This window comes from Cimex lectularius, unplaced genomic scaffold, assembly GCF_000648675.2.
Source record: "Cimex lectularius strain Harlan isolate CLEC.00 unplaced genomic scaffold, Clec_2.1 scaffold47, whole genome shotgun sequence".
Classification (NCBI taxonomy): domain Eukaryota; kingdom Metazoa; phylum Arthropoda; class Insecta; order Hemiptera; family Cimicidae; genus Cimex; species Cimex lectularius.
Genome location: NW_019392686.1, coordinates 1,062,327 through 1,080,151, shown reverse-complemented (window position 1 = coordinate 1,080,151; position 17,825 = coordinate 1,062,327). Strand labels below are relative to the sequence as shown.

The window sequence follows — 17,825 nt, the reverse complement described above, 5'->3', positions numbered from 1 at the left end:
TTTATCTAGTACAATGATATACTGTCACTGGTAGCTAGGCTAGGAACGAATTCTTTTGGATTAATAATATAACACTTAAGTGTGCTATTTGCTATTTCACCATCAGCCCCTCCCCCATTCACTCTAATAAATACACTCACTCATACAAAACACAGAAACACATATTTTGATGGCAATATACAATAAAAATTTTCCAATGCCCCTAAAAAGCAGACCAGGCGACCGTGAAACTCGCTACCGTGCCTGAGAACCTTCTTAAATCTGGCAGCATACCAACACGCTCTCTCTATAGAGCCAAGGAATGACACGCCTCTATTATGTGGGACACATCGAGCAACCTTTCTCTCCATAAGGGGCACCTGTGCTGTTATTATTGTTTTATTATGTATAAAACTTAATTTATTTCTAATATACGTACTTGTAAGGAAGCATAAAGCCATAGTTGCACTTTTAAAATAAATAAATAAAATAAATTTTAAATTCTGTACAATTTTTTAGTTGAGATGAAAAAAGCTAATGGCACGAGAAGGATTCGAACCCACGACCTTCGGCTAGATACGCCGCTGCTCTACCACCTGAGCTATCATGACCTCGATCCACTCGGACATCAACTCCCCACCTCAACCCCACCTTATGAGTTGAGGTGGGGAGTTGATGTCCGAGTGGATCGAGGTCACGATAGCTCAAGTGGTAGAGCAGCGGCGTATCTAGCCGAAGGTCGTGGGTTCGAATCCCTCTCGTGCCATTAGCTTTTTTCATCTCAACTAAAAACCTTAATTAATTGTAAGTATTAATTGGTCAAGCGGACCACGAAATTAGTGAATTTAAATTCAGTATTATATGCTTATGATGTACATATAGGAAATATTGTTATATATTATAGATTGTGTGATTTAACAAAAAAAGTATTTATTTTTAGGTAAATTAATGTTTCCAGTGATGAAAAAGTATTCTTATAAAAGTAAATCATTCAATTATTAATTAAATTGTTTTAACCATATGAAATAATTTAGCTACGCCCTATTTGTACCTTTAAACTAAATAAATAAAATAAATTTTAAATTCTGTATTATTTGCTTATGATGTACACATAGGAAATATTGTTATATATTATAGATTGCACTATGTAAAAAAAAGTATTTATTTTTAGGTAAATTTCCTGGGATGAAAAAGTGTCCTCGCAAAGGCAAATCATTCAATTTTTAATTCATTTGTTTTAATCATATGAAATAATTTACCTATGCTCTATTTGTTCCTTCAAAATAAATAAAATAAATTCTAAATTCTATACTGTCTGCTTATGTTTTATGTACAGGAAATATTGTTATGTATTAAGATTGCGTTATTTAAAAAAGTGTATTTATTTTTAGGTAAATTTCCAGTGATGAAAAAGTGTCCTCATAAAGTAAATCATTCAATTTTTTATTAAATCGTTTTAATCATATGAAATAATTTAACTATGCCCTATTTGAACCTTTGAAAATAAATAAATAAAATAAATTCGAAATTCCATATTATATGCTTGTGTTGTACATTCAGGAAATATTGTTATGTATTGTAGATTGCATTATTTAAAAAAAATTATTTGTTTTTAGGTAAATAAATGTTTCCAGTTGTGAAAAAGTAAATCATTCAAATTTTTAATTAAATCGTTTTAATCACATGAAATAATTTGTCTGGATCTGACTTTTAAATCGGGAGTCTCGGAATGACCGTTAAACGTAAAATTGAATGTGACTATTGATCAAAAGACGCAATTTTATATTGTTGATAAATTGTAGTCGAATGATAAACGATGCTGTAAAATAAGAATTTTTAATAATTCCAAATGAGTAAAAGTGTGTTATTGTTGTTGTAAATAATTGATAACTGTGAATAATTGAATAAAGGTTTATCAAACGGGGAAAATGTGAGTTGTCCGGTTGGTTAACCTGCGCCCTGTGGTGAATGGTGATTGCACCGGTCCGGTCTCTGTTTTGGTAGGGCACACGCTTCAGGCTTGCTTCTTCTGTTGGTGCAGCTTTCCATTTTTTCATTTATTGGCTCGTCTCGTTTCGTTCGCCCTCACCACGGATCGGCGGCCGGACAAAGGGTAAACGAGGGTGTTTTTCCGTTCCGAACCCGTTCTTCTCTCCGACGGATGCCAAGATGGAAAACGCTGAGGAGATAATGCACTCCCTGGAAGAGTTCGCAAAGTTCAAGCCGAAAGACATACCGAAAGAGCTGGACGACTATCTTGGCTACGTTGCCAAGACTGGTGACCCCGTCTTCAAATGGTCCATCATCAAATGCCTCTTCAGGGAGAAGTTGGTGAACGTCATCACAGACTTTTACGAGAGCACGCTCACGATAGAACTGCCCCCTTGTCCCAACGTCGACGTTTTCAATTACGAGAGGATGAAGGCGAACCTACTGGAGAGGATCGACTCTTTCCACGGGGCACCGTTCACCGTGCAGAGGATATCCGAGCTGCTCACCAACCCTAGAAAAGAGTACAACAGAGCTGATAAGTTTATGAGGGCCATAGAGAAAAACATACTTGTGGTGAGTACGAGGGAGCCCGGGAGGCATGGGGAAGACGGCGATGGCCAGGGCGAGGCGTCTTACAACGGGATGCCTTACTCGAGAGAACCGCTCTACGTGTCTCGCTGCAACGACTCAGTCGACCCCGATTCTTCGTCCCAGGAATTCAAAGTCAATTCAGACACCCCTGAGAAAGCCGAGGCCAAGCCGGAGGAAGATGACGCGGAAAAACCTGCCCAGGAGGAAAAAGCGAACGAGGAGAATAGCGTGACAAGCCCTGAGAAGGAAGAGGCTGTGAAAAGTGAAGAGAAAGAGAGTGTGATCTGTTCGACGGTGAGCCAAAAACCAGAGCAACCGGCTCGAGAAAACGAACCGTCAGTCAGAGAGTATGTTTCTGTAGAAGATTTCGATACTGTTTTTGCCTTAGATCCAGAGGCGCAAAGAGACCTTCAGCGGTACTTCGACCAGATGAAAGAACAAGCGAAAAACCCGGAACAGGGGGATAAAAAGTCTAGCAAACCCACTTCTGAAAACGTACCTCAAGAAAAGGAGCCACAGCCCGAAGAAGACAAACCCAAAGAAGAACCCCAGGTAGAGAAGCGTGAGGTCGATCTCGAATGCAAAGAGCCTCAATTCTCACCTGACCCCGTCGAGGACCAGCTCGTCGAGTGCGATACTAGCAACTCGGCCGATTCAGAAACGAGCAGTTCCTCGGAGAAAAAACAACAGGTGTCTGAGGTGTCGAGCGAATCCGAAGAGAACGAGGTCACTTCTTGCGACACCTCTCAGCCTGCAGACCAAAGCCAGCCCGACGAAGAAGCCAAACAGAAAGACCCGAATGAGAGAGAAGATTCGGTTATCCACACAACGAGGGAAGAACCCGAGCCCATGGAAATAGAAGAAAGCCCTACAACGACAACAAAAAAACATGAAGCAGATTGGTAAATAATTACAATCTATTTCACTTTTAATAAATTGAATGTTTCTCAAAAACTTTTATCATTCTGCCTATTAAGCGAGAATAATTAGACTAGGATGATAAGAATTAAGATATGATTTTTATATTTTATGAACTTAGTATACTTATTTACAATGTTAAATGGTTTTTTGTCTTGTTTTCAGAGCCAAGACTTCAAATTCTCATGGTGATCTAGGAATTTTATTTAATTGGATTATTCTCTGTTACAAATCGGGACAGTGGATAACGATCAGATGCCCGAAATAAATAAACAATGTTGAAGTAAAAATTAATTATGGGATAAAAATGTTTTGTAAGCACAGGATTTATTTATTTATTAGGACTTAAGCCGAAGTTGTGAATTTATTGACAAACTCATATTTTTGTAAATATTTCAATATGACAGTATCTCTTGTCTGTTACTGAATACAAATTTTCATCTTGAAATGTTTATTATGTTATTTTAATTTTTTAAATTTTCCTATTGTCATTTTTGTATATGGTATATACACATCGTTTGTTCTTATAGAATATATAAGTATATGTATTTAAAAAAATATATATACTGGTTTTACAAGGTTTTAAAGGTTTGAGGGAAAGTGTAAATGAATGGCGAATGTAAGAGAAAGTGAAACTTTCTTATTCTTTTCTAGTTTGTTCAGCAGTTTTTTTAACCTTGGGATCTTTGGACAACCTTTCAAATAATGTTATAAACAATGAATATTATTAAATTTGTGTTGTTGACATCACAAAATTTTCAAACGCTCTATTTTTTTTAAAATTAAATAATTTCTCAAAAGCAATGTCTAAGCATTTAAGTACAATAACAGAATTTCTTTGTTTAATTGTTACAGTTGTGATGTAAACAAACGTTATTAATGATTGACAAATATATTTTAGTCAATAAATAGTAAATTTTTATTTTGTGCAATAAATAATAAATTAAAAAAAAAATTAATACGTCAGTACTTTTATTGTATAAGGGTGGGCAAAAAATGTCATTTTGACAAAAAAAAATTGGCCAAAAATTAATTTTTGCGTATTGCTATTTCTACATAGAGCTTAAACTAAGTCAGTATTTGTGGTAAAGGGAAAAAGTCTGACAGTATTTTCAATTAAACGAGGACTCTTAATGATAGACAATCAAAGATCATTAAGGAGAAAAATATTTGTGAAAATTATCAGAAGTCTTGCATAATACTTTTCCCATGGAAAGGGTTTAAAAAAGAGAGTTTATAAAATGTTTAATTGTCCTTGGGGCGGGGGTTCAGGGGATCACTTTCTCCACTTTCTTCTCCTGTTTGGCGTAGGTAGAAAGTTGAAGCTTAGCCCGAATTCATCTCAGTTTCAACCAAAACTTCAAAGAAGTAAGTAATGTTTTCTGGTCAGCATGTTAAATTTTAGTACCCTTAAAAAAACTTCCATTTTAAAACAAATTGATTATTTAATTAATTTTTTCCAATATATAAATTCCCAATAAATTAAACGTTTTTAAAGAGGGAATCAAAATGTCTATAAAATACCAAGAGCTGACTGGCGAAGACAGGGAGAAATTGGATTCTCTCTATGGCGTACCGAACTGTCTCATAAAAGTGAATCCAGGCGGTGTCCTCCTGCCGCCCAAATACAAAGAGCTTGGAGAGAGAATACACAACATGGAAGTGCATGAAGATGATGTCTGGCTTGTCTCATATCCCAGGACTGGTAAATAAACGTGGTCGTTAAAGAAACTATAAATTGCCATTAATTTCAAACACGACAGGAAGCACCTGGGCTCAGGAAATGGTCTGGTGTATCTGCAACAATTTGGACTTTGAGACCGCAAGATCGGCCGTTGGCCAACAGAGAAATCCGCTGCTTGAGTAAGCAAACATTATTAATTTTGTAAATCAATTAAATTAAGAGCAAAACATAACATAAAATTTGGCTCAAAATGATCTGCACGTTATAAATAAGTTTATATCTTTCTTAGATAATCAAATTTTTTGGTCCACTGGGCTCATCTTATAAAGTTTTATTGTTCTATTAAATGATTGATAAATGTTGTAACTATTGTTTAGAAGTGAAATGTGCTGATTTGATCTTTTGTGTATTAAATAAACATGATATTATTTATTTGTCCAAAAGAAGTTCCAGTTGATAAATTTGGCCATAAAATACAGTTATACAAACTGGAAAAATATGTTGTCTCCATTTTTTCTTTTACTTTTTTGTTTAATTTTTATTTATTTGAATTTGTACTAAGGAGCAATCAGCATATATGTTACATAAATTCATTTGCCTTTGAGAAAGAGAAACACACACCAAGGATTTATTGTAAAAAATCTTTCAAAGGAACTAATTTTAAATTAGTTAATTAATTAAACTTATTATTAGATTCTTGATTTTAGAAGAAAAACTTTACTTCAGTTTGCTTAGAAAATGGGGCCAAACAGTGCTAAAAGTTGTGAGATTTCTCTATGTAGCCCGCAGAGTGATTTTGTCATTTGGTTAGTACAAGCCGGCCAGAATGATTGGCAATAACCACATTACAGTGTGAAAAGTGCCAATGAAATTTGCAAATTTACTCAGATCGATCCAACTGATAAATCTTGAAAATGAAATATCCCATGAAAATATTGCACATGCATTTTTTGTTAAAATCTTTACATGCAACTGCAGAATTTTCATTTAATTAATAATTTTTGCAAGTTTTGTAAGTTGTTTTTAGAAGACTTTTCACACAGAATTCAATTTATAACATGAAATAACTATAATAAATCAACGGATTTGTTTAGATCAAATCTAATGTTGATTTCAAAATTATTTTAGTATCTGCTATTAAATAATTATTTTCCTTGTCATTTTATTTAATTTCGAAGCATCAGGAATCAATAAAACTTATAAAAACATTATACACCATTCGAAAAGCATCACCTAATAAATAAAGCCAATCTTTTGGGATTAAGACAAGCATATTTTTTTAAGTACAAGAAATCATAACTTCGATCACTGGCTCCTATGAGAGTCAAAGAACTTTATCCAAACACCGATCTGTTCTTATTTATCTGCAACACTTTATCCAAAATCATGTGATTGGATTATTTACAAAAATTAAATGAATATACAAAGTACACTGGAAAAAAAAACTATTTTTTTTCTGTATTTGTTGACTTGTTTAGCAATTACAACATTAAACAGTATCTGATCCTTCTGCAACAAAGTTTAGGCTTGTAATAAAACAATAAACGTTCTTTTATAGCTGTCGGAGTTTAATATAGTGTAATTCTGCTATGATGATTTTTTTTTTAATGGTTTAATATTACAGGTAAAACTTTTCCAAATGTGTTGTAATGTTTCACACTCCAAAAGAGTTGACATCTATCTCTAAAAAAAATTATTAAATTATTTGTTTAGTGGTCATAATTGATCATATTAATTATTCCAATTAATTATTCTTTTTATCTAAGGTTTTTCGTTGAGATGAAAAATTAGTGTGATGAGCAGGATTAGAACCCACGACCTTTGGCTCAATACGCTGCTGCTCTAACCACTTGAGCTATTTTGACTTCGATCCTCTCAAACACCAACTCCCCAACTCAATCTACAACCATTCAAATTTTTTTCCCTCTTTTTGCCAATTTTCAAATGTTGTGTAATCAGGATTCAATTCTCAGTGACGTATGGGTTTGAATCCTGCTCGTGACACTAACTTTTCATCTCAACCAAAAACATTAGATAAAAAGAATAATTAATTGGAAAAACTAGTAAAGTTCGTGACAAGTTTCTTTTTGAGCGTTTGGCTTTAGGTTTTTAGATGTGAAAAAGCATGCTGTAATTTGATTTGCAGTTTGACTAAAAAATTATCAATTTTTTAATAGGCTTACTGCACTTTTGGGCAACGATAAGGGCTCTTGGAAGGAAGCCATAGGCAATTCCGTTGAACAAGTTGAGAACACAAAATCACCGAGGTTCATCAAAACGCATTTGCCCCGTAGCCTACTCCCCAAACAATTGTTCACTGTGAAACCAAAGGTAGAATTTGAATTTTTTTTTCATTTCTGACTTAATGATATTTATGTTTCAGATTATATATGTAACAAGAAACGCTAAAGACATGTGCGTCTCCTATTTCCACTATACAAACCTCTTGCATGATTATCACGGATCGTTTGATGAATTCTGTGATCTCTTTTTGGCAGGAAAAGGTAACTCGTTTGTCTATTAAACCATTAAAATTATTTATCTAAAAATGATATAAGGGGCGTTGGCCGCAAAAGTTTAGGCATTGACACGGTGTTCATCATTGTAAGGTGAAGGTCCTGGTTTCGAATCCAGTGGCCCTGTATTCGAACCCGACATACTTACGAATGGGCTCTTTTTCAAAAACACCGGCACCCTGTGGGATTATATGACCTCTGCTGTTGCAAACCCTCGTAAAAAGAAAAAGAAATGATATAAGACAAGCTAGAATTGTTAGTTAAAATATGAATATTTTATTTATCAACTTAACTTTATTGTATATTATTTAGATTATGATTAGTTAGAAGAGTCTGAAGATAACAGAGCCACATGTTTCTTACTTAGTTTTTCATTTTTATTAATTATAGTAGCAAGAAAAAAAACAAACTAAATTGGTCTTTATTTTTTCCAGCTCCAATTGGACCGTATTGGGACCATGTACTGGCATTTTGGGAAATGCGTGATGAACCCAATGTATTGTTCTTAAAGTATGAAGAAATGAAAAAGGTAATTAACAAACACTGTTATTAACTGACAATTAAATATATTATTAATGAGAGGCAATTGCTGGCCAAGGTTTATGATATTTCTCATGCAGTGATCACAATAAATCGACCAGACTCCTTGCATGACAGCTGATGGTTACTTAATTAACTACTGCCTTTTTGTCCAAACAAAACGTAGTTTCATAAAATTGTTAATTGTACTCACTTAATTGCACAAAATTGATTGCTTATAGTAAAAGTGGAAGGAAGAATGGTAATTTTTACCGGTAAATTTTTTTAAAGAAATGATTCGTATTGCTCACATTTTGACTGAGTGAGAATTCATGTTGCTCATTGTTGTTTTACTGGAATATCCTTTTTCAGACCTCATAAATTAATCAGAGAAGTTAGCTGAATGTGCGACACTATTTCCATCGTTGGCTCAATTTGCCCAGTACAACAAATACATCCTTTTAAGGATTGCAAAAGTAATATTTATTTTAAACAGTTTTTTTCCCACTTAGAATGAAAGTAAGAGTTAAGAAACTGTGATTTTAAAAGATTAAGCCAATTTAATAATTTTTCCTTATTTTCTTTTTTGTCCAGTAAAAAACCAATAGTTTAATGGTATTGTAAAAGGTTGGTGTAAAATTAACAAAATTACTTGGAAAAAATGACAAAGGAAGAGGGATTTAAAAATTAAATTTCAAATTGAAACGTTTAGTCATCTCGATCGACTATTTGGTAATATGACAAGGTATCGTTAAAGTCATAAATAATACAGCTAAATCAACCTTTCACTTAAAATGTTTTTGTTAGTATCGTGAGTTTAATGAACAGTAGTTGAGTGTAATTGGCTCAGATTTTGATAAAGTAATGAACATTTTTTATTTTATTATTTTGTATCTACAATGTTGTGAAAACATGAAAACTTGTAAAATATTCTGGTAATAGCAGTAAAAGGTTTTCGGTTTATTCACAAAATGCTAATCCGGACAAATAAATATTGCGCAGAATCCTGAAAGAAAAATATTAAGTATTTTTTCGAAAGGTCAGGTGTTTTATCTTTCTCATGACTGAGTTTATTTTTATTGTTTTTTTTTATATGCAGGCAAAACCCATTAAAAATGTAAGACATATATTAATTACATATAGGGAAAAATAATTTAAATGTTACAAAGATGCGTATAGAAAATATAAATAATTTAAATTAATTATACTTTTTATCTAAGGACTTGATTATGGTGAAAAAGCAAGTGTCGTGAGTGGGATTCGAACCCAGGACCTTCTGCTCAATACACTGCTGCTCACTTGAGCTATTGTGACTTCTTTGAGGGATTTTTCATCTCAACCAAGATCTTAGATAAAAAGTGTAATTAATTTAAATAATTAATAAGTCAATTATGACTACAAAATACATATAAAGATTAATGTAAATAATATAACGAAGAATGGAGTAGGTACAGAATATAAAAACTAATAAAAATTTGGACATTTATCTAATAAAGACATATATAAATGAATACAGGGAATACTCAATTAATTATACACCATTTTTTCAAAATGAAAAATTGTGTATAATTAATTGAGTATTTATAAAATTAAGTAGAAGCTGATAAAATAATTAAAAATTTAGTATGAATGTAGGGAATGTTAAATAATGGGTTATTTAAGGAGTGGAAGTAATTGGGATTTAAAGAACGATAGTTTGTTACTAAAGTTAAAAAAAAAAAAAAAAAAAAAAAAAAAAAAAAAAAAAAAAAAAAAAAAAAAAAAAGGACATGCTCTAGCTAAAGGCATCATGTTGTTTAGAAGACTATTTTTAAGATAGTTGATTTTGTGGAACCTGGAGGAGAACTGAGGACAAGCACCACTGTGAGAGTAAATTCCAACTTTTCTCATGTAATATAAACCATTTCTCCATTTGATACTGATATTTTTCATTATTTAAAAAAAAATCTCATTGAACATTTAACAAATTAAATTTGATTAAGTTCATTTGTTCCTTGTGACTGTGTTTTATCCATTTATATATTTCATTAGTTTGAATTTTGATAATAAACAAGAGCTTTTTAACATCTGTGGTTCAATTTTTTAATTTGTCATACATTGCAGATTGATTGATTGAAAGTAAGAAAGAAAAAAGAAAAAGAAAAAGTTGAAAAGAATTCTGTACAAAAGTTAAACCACCAAATCTAATTTTGCGTAAATAATTTTATTGATAATTCACCATTTTAAATATCTTTCTTTTTGTTATTGTACTCATAGGACAATTTTCATTGCAAACGCATTTATATACAATATTTAAAATATCTATTTTTTTTGTGTGCAATAAATACGCATGAGATAGTGCTCTGGTAATAGTTTAATAAATTGTAGGACCATAAAGCAGTAATAAGGAAGACAGCGAATTTCTTGGAAAAGCCTTTAACCGAGGAACAAGTTGTGGAATTGGAGGAACATTTAAGTTTTAAGAAAATGAGGGAAAATCCGGCAATCAATTTAGATCCTTTTCTTCAAGTGAGAATTTGTGCATAATTTCATTTTAATTTCGTATTTAAATATGGAAATATTGTTTTAGGCTCGAAATGGGCCCGGGTTCAGACAAGAAGGTGACAAGACTTTCATCCGAAAGGGCCAAGTTGGAGATTGGAGGAACTATATGTCTGAAGAGCTGTCGAACAGATTCGACAAATGGACCAAAGAAAACCTCGAGGGGACCGGTTTGGAGTTTCAAGCAGTATAATTTTAATTGTAAATAATTAAATATAATATATATATTGTACAAAACTAACATTTTAATAAGTATTATTTTCAAAAAATAAAGTTGATTTTACTAATATAAATAGTTTTATTTATCAACTTTAACTTTTTCAATTAAAACTCATTAGTGCATATTAAATTGTATCGTTACATTTAATTGTAGCAACATTTTTCTATCAAACATTTTAGCATAAAACATAGACGTTTATGTGAACAATTATCCAATTTATGATGTTTAATGCATTCTTATTTTATATTTTTTAATATGGCAACTACATAATTTTTTTAGAAAGAGAATAAGGTGAATATGAATGACTGTTTATCAATCAATATTTAAATCTATAAAAGAGGTAAAGCCATTTGGTCATTACCAATCATTTTGGACTGCCTATTTTTACTGTCCTGCTTCATCAGATGCATTTTGGCATTTTGCCATCTTTACTTGGGCCAATCTTGAAATGATAATGGCCAAATTATAGGTTCATCACCTCACAAATCGCACAGAGAAATATCATTAAGAGATAAGAAAGAAATTGATAGTTTTTGTGTACTTTTAGAGCATTTAAACACATTTAAATTTGAACGAAACTTTTTATAAAAGAAATTGTGTTATTTCCCGAGAAACAATTAAATTCACTATGAAGTTTAAATTGATAAATCATGCCAATAAAACTAAAAAAATACAAAAATCAAGGTTTTTAAGAAATTAAGTTGATAATTTGTTGGAAAAGTTAAATAATCAGGGTTTGTAGATTATTGTGTTACTGTTTGGTCCTTCCCCGAGGGTGTGGATCTTTTCCTTGTTTAGATAAATGAATGAATAATAAACAAAAGAATATTAAAAAAGAAACAATTCTTATATTGAGAAATTAACAAAATTTGAAATTAAGGTCGTCGGTTTGGAATTAACAATTTGACAATTTTTTAAAGGAAACTGACTGATTATTATTATCTTCTTTTAAATTAAAAAACAGAAACAATTCTTATATTGACTAAATATTACTACTACTATTATTATTTTTTTAAATTAAAAAACGGAAACAATTCTTATGTTGAAATATTAACAAAACTTGAAATTAAGGTCTCAGTTTGGAATTAACAATTTGACAATTTTGTAAAGGAAACTGACTGGATATTATTATTTTTTTATATTAAAATACAGAAACAATTCTTACTTGACTAATTATTATTATTATTAATAAAATAAAATAAACAAACTGCAAGACAGACTTTGTGTTGATTAAACAAACGAAAAATTGACTCTTTGTTGTAAACTATAAGATAAAAAATCCTTTTCCAATGAAAAACAAATTAAAATGGAAAACTTGCTTGATGATTCTTGCTAGATGAAAATAGGTTGATCTTTGCTGCTTTCTCGCCAGAAAATCAAACGTGTCGCCTCTAGTCCAGCGCAAACCCAACAGGCCTCCTACAGTGGAAGTCTCCTTCCTCCTCCTTTTAGTGGCTTGTGGAAGGGCTTTGGGCAGCTCTTATAAATTGCACTGTGATAAGATATGCAAACCAGAGATGATTAAAATAAAAACTTTAACTATTTTGATAATTTGGTCTACAGGGGTGCAATTCCAGGATTAATTGTGTTGAATTAAACAAATTCAAGAACAAGAAAATATATGTAACTTTTCTGAAATATTTTATGTTCTTCAAGAGAAAGAAGAGTGAAGTATGAGGTATCAGGGTTGATTGCCATTCTATTAATAGTCAAGTGTTTTTTACTCCTGGTCTACTGATATGTTAGACTTTAGAGAATATATTTTATCAAATTCTCACAAAAAATACTGAAGAAGCAACATGCGACCCCTTGGGGGGGGGGGTCACATTGTCTTCAGAAAGAGAATGAGGTTCTTTAGCGTCCCCACGTAACACATGGTCTTATCAAACGTAGTGGGAGAGGTCTTAAGGAAATATGCTGTAGGACTAGGATTGAGAAAAGGAATGCCCGAGAACACCTTTTCAGGTTACCCCTCACGCCCCAGACACAATATACCACCCTTTGGCACCGTGATCCCTAAATATTGGGTATGGTTTCTCTGGGCGGATAAGAGAGGTGCAAATGGACTTAGGAATAAACTGCTCATCCTGATCTTGAGGGATAATTCTGAGATTGTGTGCCCGTCTTGCACACATATAAGATTAATAACTGTTCATTCTCATGTACTCTTCTCCACATGAGTATTTTCAGGGGAAGATGTGGTCAGTCTCTTCTCTAATCTTTGGGCAACAGATGTCCCCGAGGCTTCGCAAATTCACCCTTTCGGGATGCGCCTGCTCCACCCCAGAAGTCCACCCGCCCCGATCTGTATTTGCTACATCTTCACTGAATGAACAGGGTGCGATCCTCTTTTAATTCGGCCTTTGAAGAGGTTCTTAACGGTGGCTGCCATGAGAAGACAAGAGGTCGTGGGAGGAAAGGTTATAAGTGACACATCACCATTCGCCTTCCTCTACTTCATATGTATTCAAGGGACTCTGTAGGCATAGCCTTCGCATCCACATATGCTATATGCTTTCTTCATCTGATCTTCAATATGCATGGGAGATCATATGCACAGGGGCGGTGATGAGCCACCTGAAGAAGCAATAGTGATTTGGAAAATAGAAATTGTACTTTTATGTTTTCCTTTATTGGGTGCATAGACTTTAGTATTTAACAGGTATTGTAGCTAGCCAAGCTTTCAAACCCTTCCAATCTCTGCTAGGTCTTTCCCCAAAAAGAAAAAGCAGAGGTCCTTGACATACAGTGATTTTCTAATTGGTTGAGGGACACCATACCATTTGTGATTGAGAAAAGTGTAATGCTTAGCACTGAACCCTGAGGGATTCCATTCTCTTGAACAAAGTCCAACAGAGCACACAACTGAGGTAATTTGCCTCTGAATCTAATGTCCTGATTTCTGCAGTATTGCATATCTCCATTTACACTATTAATGTTAACATATTAATGTGATTAGGAACTATTAAACATATTTCTATTGTTTAAATTTGTATTAGGGCTAGAGAACTATTTTAATCAGTTTTACGATGAACCTGTTGCTAGATCATCTCTTACCATCCTGGTCATATTCTTGAAGGTTTGTTTGACAGACTTATGAGATATTTCACCTTTAAACCCTAACCACCCCTGCAATGGTAAATATATTTTAAGTGAGAAAAAAAAAGAAGAGGAGGTTTGATCTCTATGAACTTTTACTATCATATACTTATGGATAGTTTGAAATAATTAAGAAGAGATATAAAAGTAATAGATAAAAAAAATAATGGGAGGAAATTAGGGCTGAAAGATATTAAACTAAAGACTAAAAGAATTGAAAAAAAAAATGAAAGAGAAACCAGAGTGGTTAGGTTAACCAGGATGAGGGGCGTCGGTGGCCGCAGTGGTTTAGTCGTTACCTGATATACTTACAAATGGGCTTTTCAAAAACACCGGCACCCCTAGGGTTCAAATAACCTTGTAGTTAGGGGAAAAAAATAAATAAAAAATAACCAGACCAGGATTGGACATGACAAATATATAGGTTCCCCCTCATCAGGGTTGAAAAATATCGAAACTAATAAATATGAAAAAAATCACCAAATTAGAAACATGATTTTTGAAAAATGTAATTATTAAATAGTTTGTGGAATTGAAAATATGTTTCAAGCCAGAAAGAAATATGTGAAAGAAAATTGGTCGTTTTTCTCTACAAAAAATAATATACGAAAGACATCAGTGTTGGTAGATATTTTTAAAATTAAATTACCATCTGCACAATGTAATGAGATAAAATATGACTTTATAATTTACATATGTCTTAAGGGGAGCCATTGTTGTTCTCCCAGCTTTCTGAATAGTTTCATGCGGAAATTACCGGGCCTCTGTTTTGGCCGCCTGACTGGGTTGTGACTTGAATGTGGAAAATTTGTTGGGGATTAGTTTGTTAATAATATGTCATTGTAAAGAGTATTGTTGGAAATGTAGTAGGAAGCAATTGTTGAGAACGTTGTATTGGAAGTTATAGTCTTTGAATGTTTTATTTTTTTTTATTTTTCCGGTGCTCTATAGTTCTAATCCATATGTCCAAATCAGTTTCAGCAGTTTTGTAAGATGTAAGAAGTACTATTCGGGGTGTGTAATATACTGCACCCTATGAAAACTGTTGTATCCCCTGTTCTGTACTATAGCACACTGGTCATAGTTCATAAAGAAATTTGATTAGTATTTTGTCTACAGTTATGCTGTAAATCCGAAAACACTTCCTCTTGCGGGCAAATGTAGCACCACAGTTTATTAGTCTGTTGGAGTCTTGTCTGCTTCATTGCAGAAATCTGTATGTGCTGTGTTAGATTATATCTATCTTTTTCAAATGTCCATTTAATCTGCAGTGTCCTGTTATAGTGTTAGTTTGTTTTTTTGTTGATATGTGTATTCTTGATAATAATTGGGGTAATAGTCTGAAGTGTCTATTACACATGAGTCAAAATAGAACCCAAGGTAGCTAAACAGTTATTTTTTGGATAGGAGTATTATTGAAGAATGTGCATGATGGATTTTGTTGCGGATGGTAAAAGTAATATTTGCTTTTATCTTAATACGCTAGAATTTGCTATATTTAGCTATTCGTGACATGTGTCAGCAGCTCCTTTGAAGCAATTGCGTCAGCTATTAAAAGTTGAAGGAAAGAAAGAAAGTAGGAATGAGAGAACAAAAATATAGTTGATTAAAGTTTTAAAAATTTTTTTAGACAGGGAGGGAAAAAGTGGAAAATCGTAAATCCTTGAAATATCTTCGATATTTTGGTGTGAAGGATGGGACATCAGGGTTAATAGATGTGTAATAGCATGCCTACCACCATTTTGTCGATAGGGCTGTGATTTAAGGAACGATTGAGTTAGCCACGGTGAGCCAAACCCAAGTCGAGTAAAATATTTAATAATACAGAACGGCCTTTTGAAAATCTATCATCAGGAGCATTCCGATTCGGGACCTCCGCCCTCGAAGCCAACACACAATCCGGCATTTTTCAATTCACTCAATTTTTCTAAGCACGTCTTTAACTTAACAGTTCTCTATTATGTTTCCAATGGGATAATTTATCGCACTCGATTGTAAAGACAATGTTTTTGCCTTTTCGGGTTGTGACGAATGTCGGCCTTTACGTAGTTAATTGCTAACACTTGCCTTTTCTGCACTGAAAACACTCAAGCAATATTCCATTATAGTTCCGTCGTTTCCTAGTCACTTGGTTTTCGAAAATCATTTTGTTTCTACTCAACAAACCCACCGTTGAAAGACCAAAGAAGCGAGGATAGGCTAGCATAGTTGACAAATACAAAACAAACAAAAGACAAATAAATGAAAATTGAAAATCTAAGAAATGGCAGACAAACCCTTTATTAGCGAGTAGTAGCATTTTCGAAAACAAGCATTTAAAGATACAATTCGAAACTTTTTTTCTTGTTGGAAAGATGGTGTTGATCAATTGCCCAACTACATCTGAAAACGATGTCCGCACGATTTGTTACCTGGTTCAAAAAGAAAATTCATAAATAACATTTTAAGTTTGAAATTGTCCGTAATTGATGAAGGTGCAAATTAGGGGACTTCTTTCGCGAAAAGGCAACTTTCTCCAAAGGTAGAATTCCTTCCGTGCTTATCATTTTTTAACTGAAAAAAAAAAAAAAAAAGCTAGATAGTAGTCCTACTTTTTATTTGTCGGCCGTTTGATAAACACTTATCATCACTGGACCACTATATCTGTTGATCTGACTGTTTCGGCATTTTTATCGCCGAATTTGTACAAGTCATTCTTTGCCACATTTTATCAAATATTTTACATGTAAATACTAAAGTGCTTTATTTAGAATGGTGGGTTGAGATGGGAAGTTGGTAGGTTCGAATCCCGCTCGTGACACTGAATTTTTATCTCAACCAATTACCTTGCATAAAGTTTAATTAATTGAAAGAAGTTATTTGGTCAATCGGACCACGAACTCTAATGTATTTATTTAGAATATTTATGCTCATAATTAAATTTCTGTCATGTAAAATAAGCCAGAAGTTATCTACGTAGCCATGATCGTGAATTAGAATCAACCAATATTACAATATATACAATTTTCCGTTTTATTTTCACAGTTACATTCAGAGATTATTTTTTCTCCTTTATGATTAGTTGATCAAATTTCAACACTTAAATTTTTCCGCCTTACTTGCCTCCAACTTGAACTTGTTCCAACAACTTCTTTCAGATATACTTGAGATATATGGATTTTAGAACCTTTAAGTTCGTAAGCGTTCCATAGAATCAATCAATCAATTTGTACCACGCTAATTGAGAATTAAATGTAAAATCTCCAAAAAAAGTTACGCTAAATTTAAAATCGAATTTAAAGGCATCGACTTTTTTTTTTAATTCTTGTACATGATACAATATTGTAATAAGGATAAACGTTAATTATTTTTTTTTGTGTTTTGATTATACAGGAACTTGTACCACCTACACTAATTTTCATCTGCTGACAGTAAAATCTGCCACGGTTTTTCAAGTAGAAACTATATCAATTGAGCTTTGTGCTAAGAAGAAAGAGGAAGATAGCCATCTTCTTTACTCCAAGCATTGACTTCACCTTAGAAAAGACGAAAATTAAGAGACTGGGTGAATGCACTGGGAGAAATATGGACTTAGAAGTTAGAACTATGGTCTCTTGTTTGGGTCCCAAACAAGTTGAGGTTGACAAACTATCCAGAGTCCTCAGTAATACGATAGGGCCGAACCATTTTGTTAAATATCAAACTGCTTAAAAAAAAAGTAATTGTAAAACGAATCATGTTGAAGAGTCATACTTGAAAGAACAACACCCTAAGAAAGAGGCAGAAT

General features: G+C 33.0%; 2 protein-coding genes across 2 annotated transcripts; both read left to right on the top strand.

Annotated features, from left to right (window-relative positions):
- Positions 1-1,932: 1,932 nt before the first annotated feature.
- Positions 1,933-3,934, top strand: LOC106661184 (serine/threonine-protein phosphatase 4 regulatory subunit 2). Its single transcript, XM_014384428.2, has 2 exons — positions 1,933-3,464; positions 3,646-3,934. Coding segments are annotated over exons 1-2 (1,317 nt in total). The 5' UTR covers positions 1,933-2,148; the 3' UTR covers positions 3,647-3,934.
- A 520-nt stretch (positions 3,935-4,454) lies between these two features.
- Positions 4,455-10,967, top strand: LOC106661186 (sulfotransferase family cytosolic 1B member 1-like). The gene is made up of 8 exons (XM_014384429.2): positions 4,455-4,848; positions 4,979-5,185; positions 5,244-5,343; positions 7,342-7,495; positions 7,548-7,668; positions 8,115-8,209; positions 10,567-10,707; positions 10,769-10,967. The coding sequence occupies exons 1-8, from the start codon at positions 4,722-4,724 to the stop codon at positions 10,931-10,933; spliced, it is 1,110 nt and encodes a 369-aa protein (XP_014239915.1). The 5' UTR covers positions 4,455-4,721; the 3' UTR covers positions 10,934-10,967.
- Positions 10,968-17,825: the final 6,858 nt, after the last annotated feature.

Excerpts from the sequence above, each read along its gene's own strand:
- LOC106661184 (XM_014384428.2), top strand. The coding sequence starts at position 2,149 with ATGGAAAACGCTGAGGAGATAATGCACTCCCTGGAAGAGTTCGCAAAG.
- LOC106661186 (XM_014384429.2), top strand. The coding sequence starts at position 4,722 with ATGTTTAATTGTCCTTGGGGCGGGGGTTCAGGGGATCACTTTCTCCAC. Across the intron at positions 4,849-4,978 it reads TCAACCAAAACTTCAAAGAA|AGGGAATCAAAATGTCTATA; the intron begins GTAAGTAATGTT and ends ACGTTTTTAAAG. Across the intron at positions 7,669-8,114 it reads TCTCTTTTTGGCAGGAAAAG|CTCCAATTGGACCGTATTGG; the intron begins GTAACTCGTTTG and ends TATTTTTTCCAG.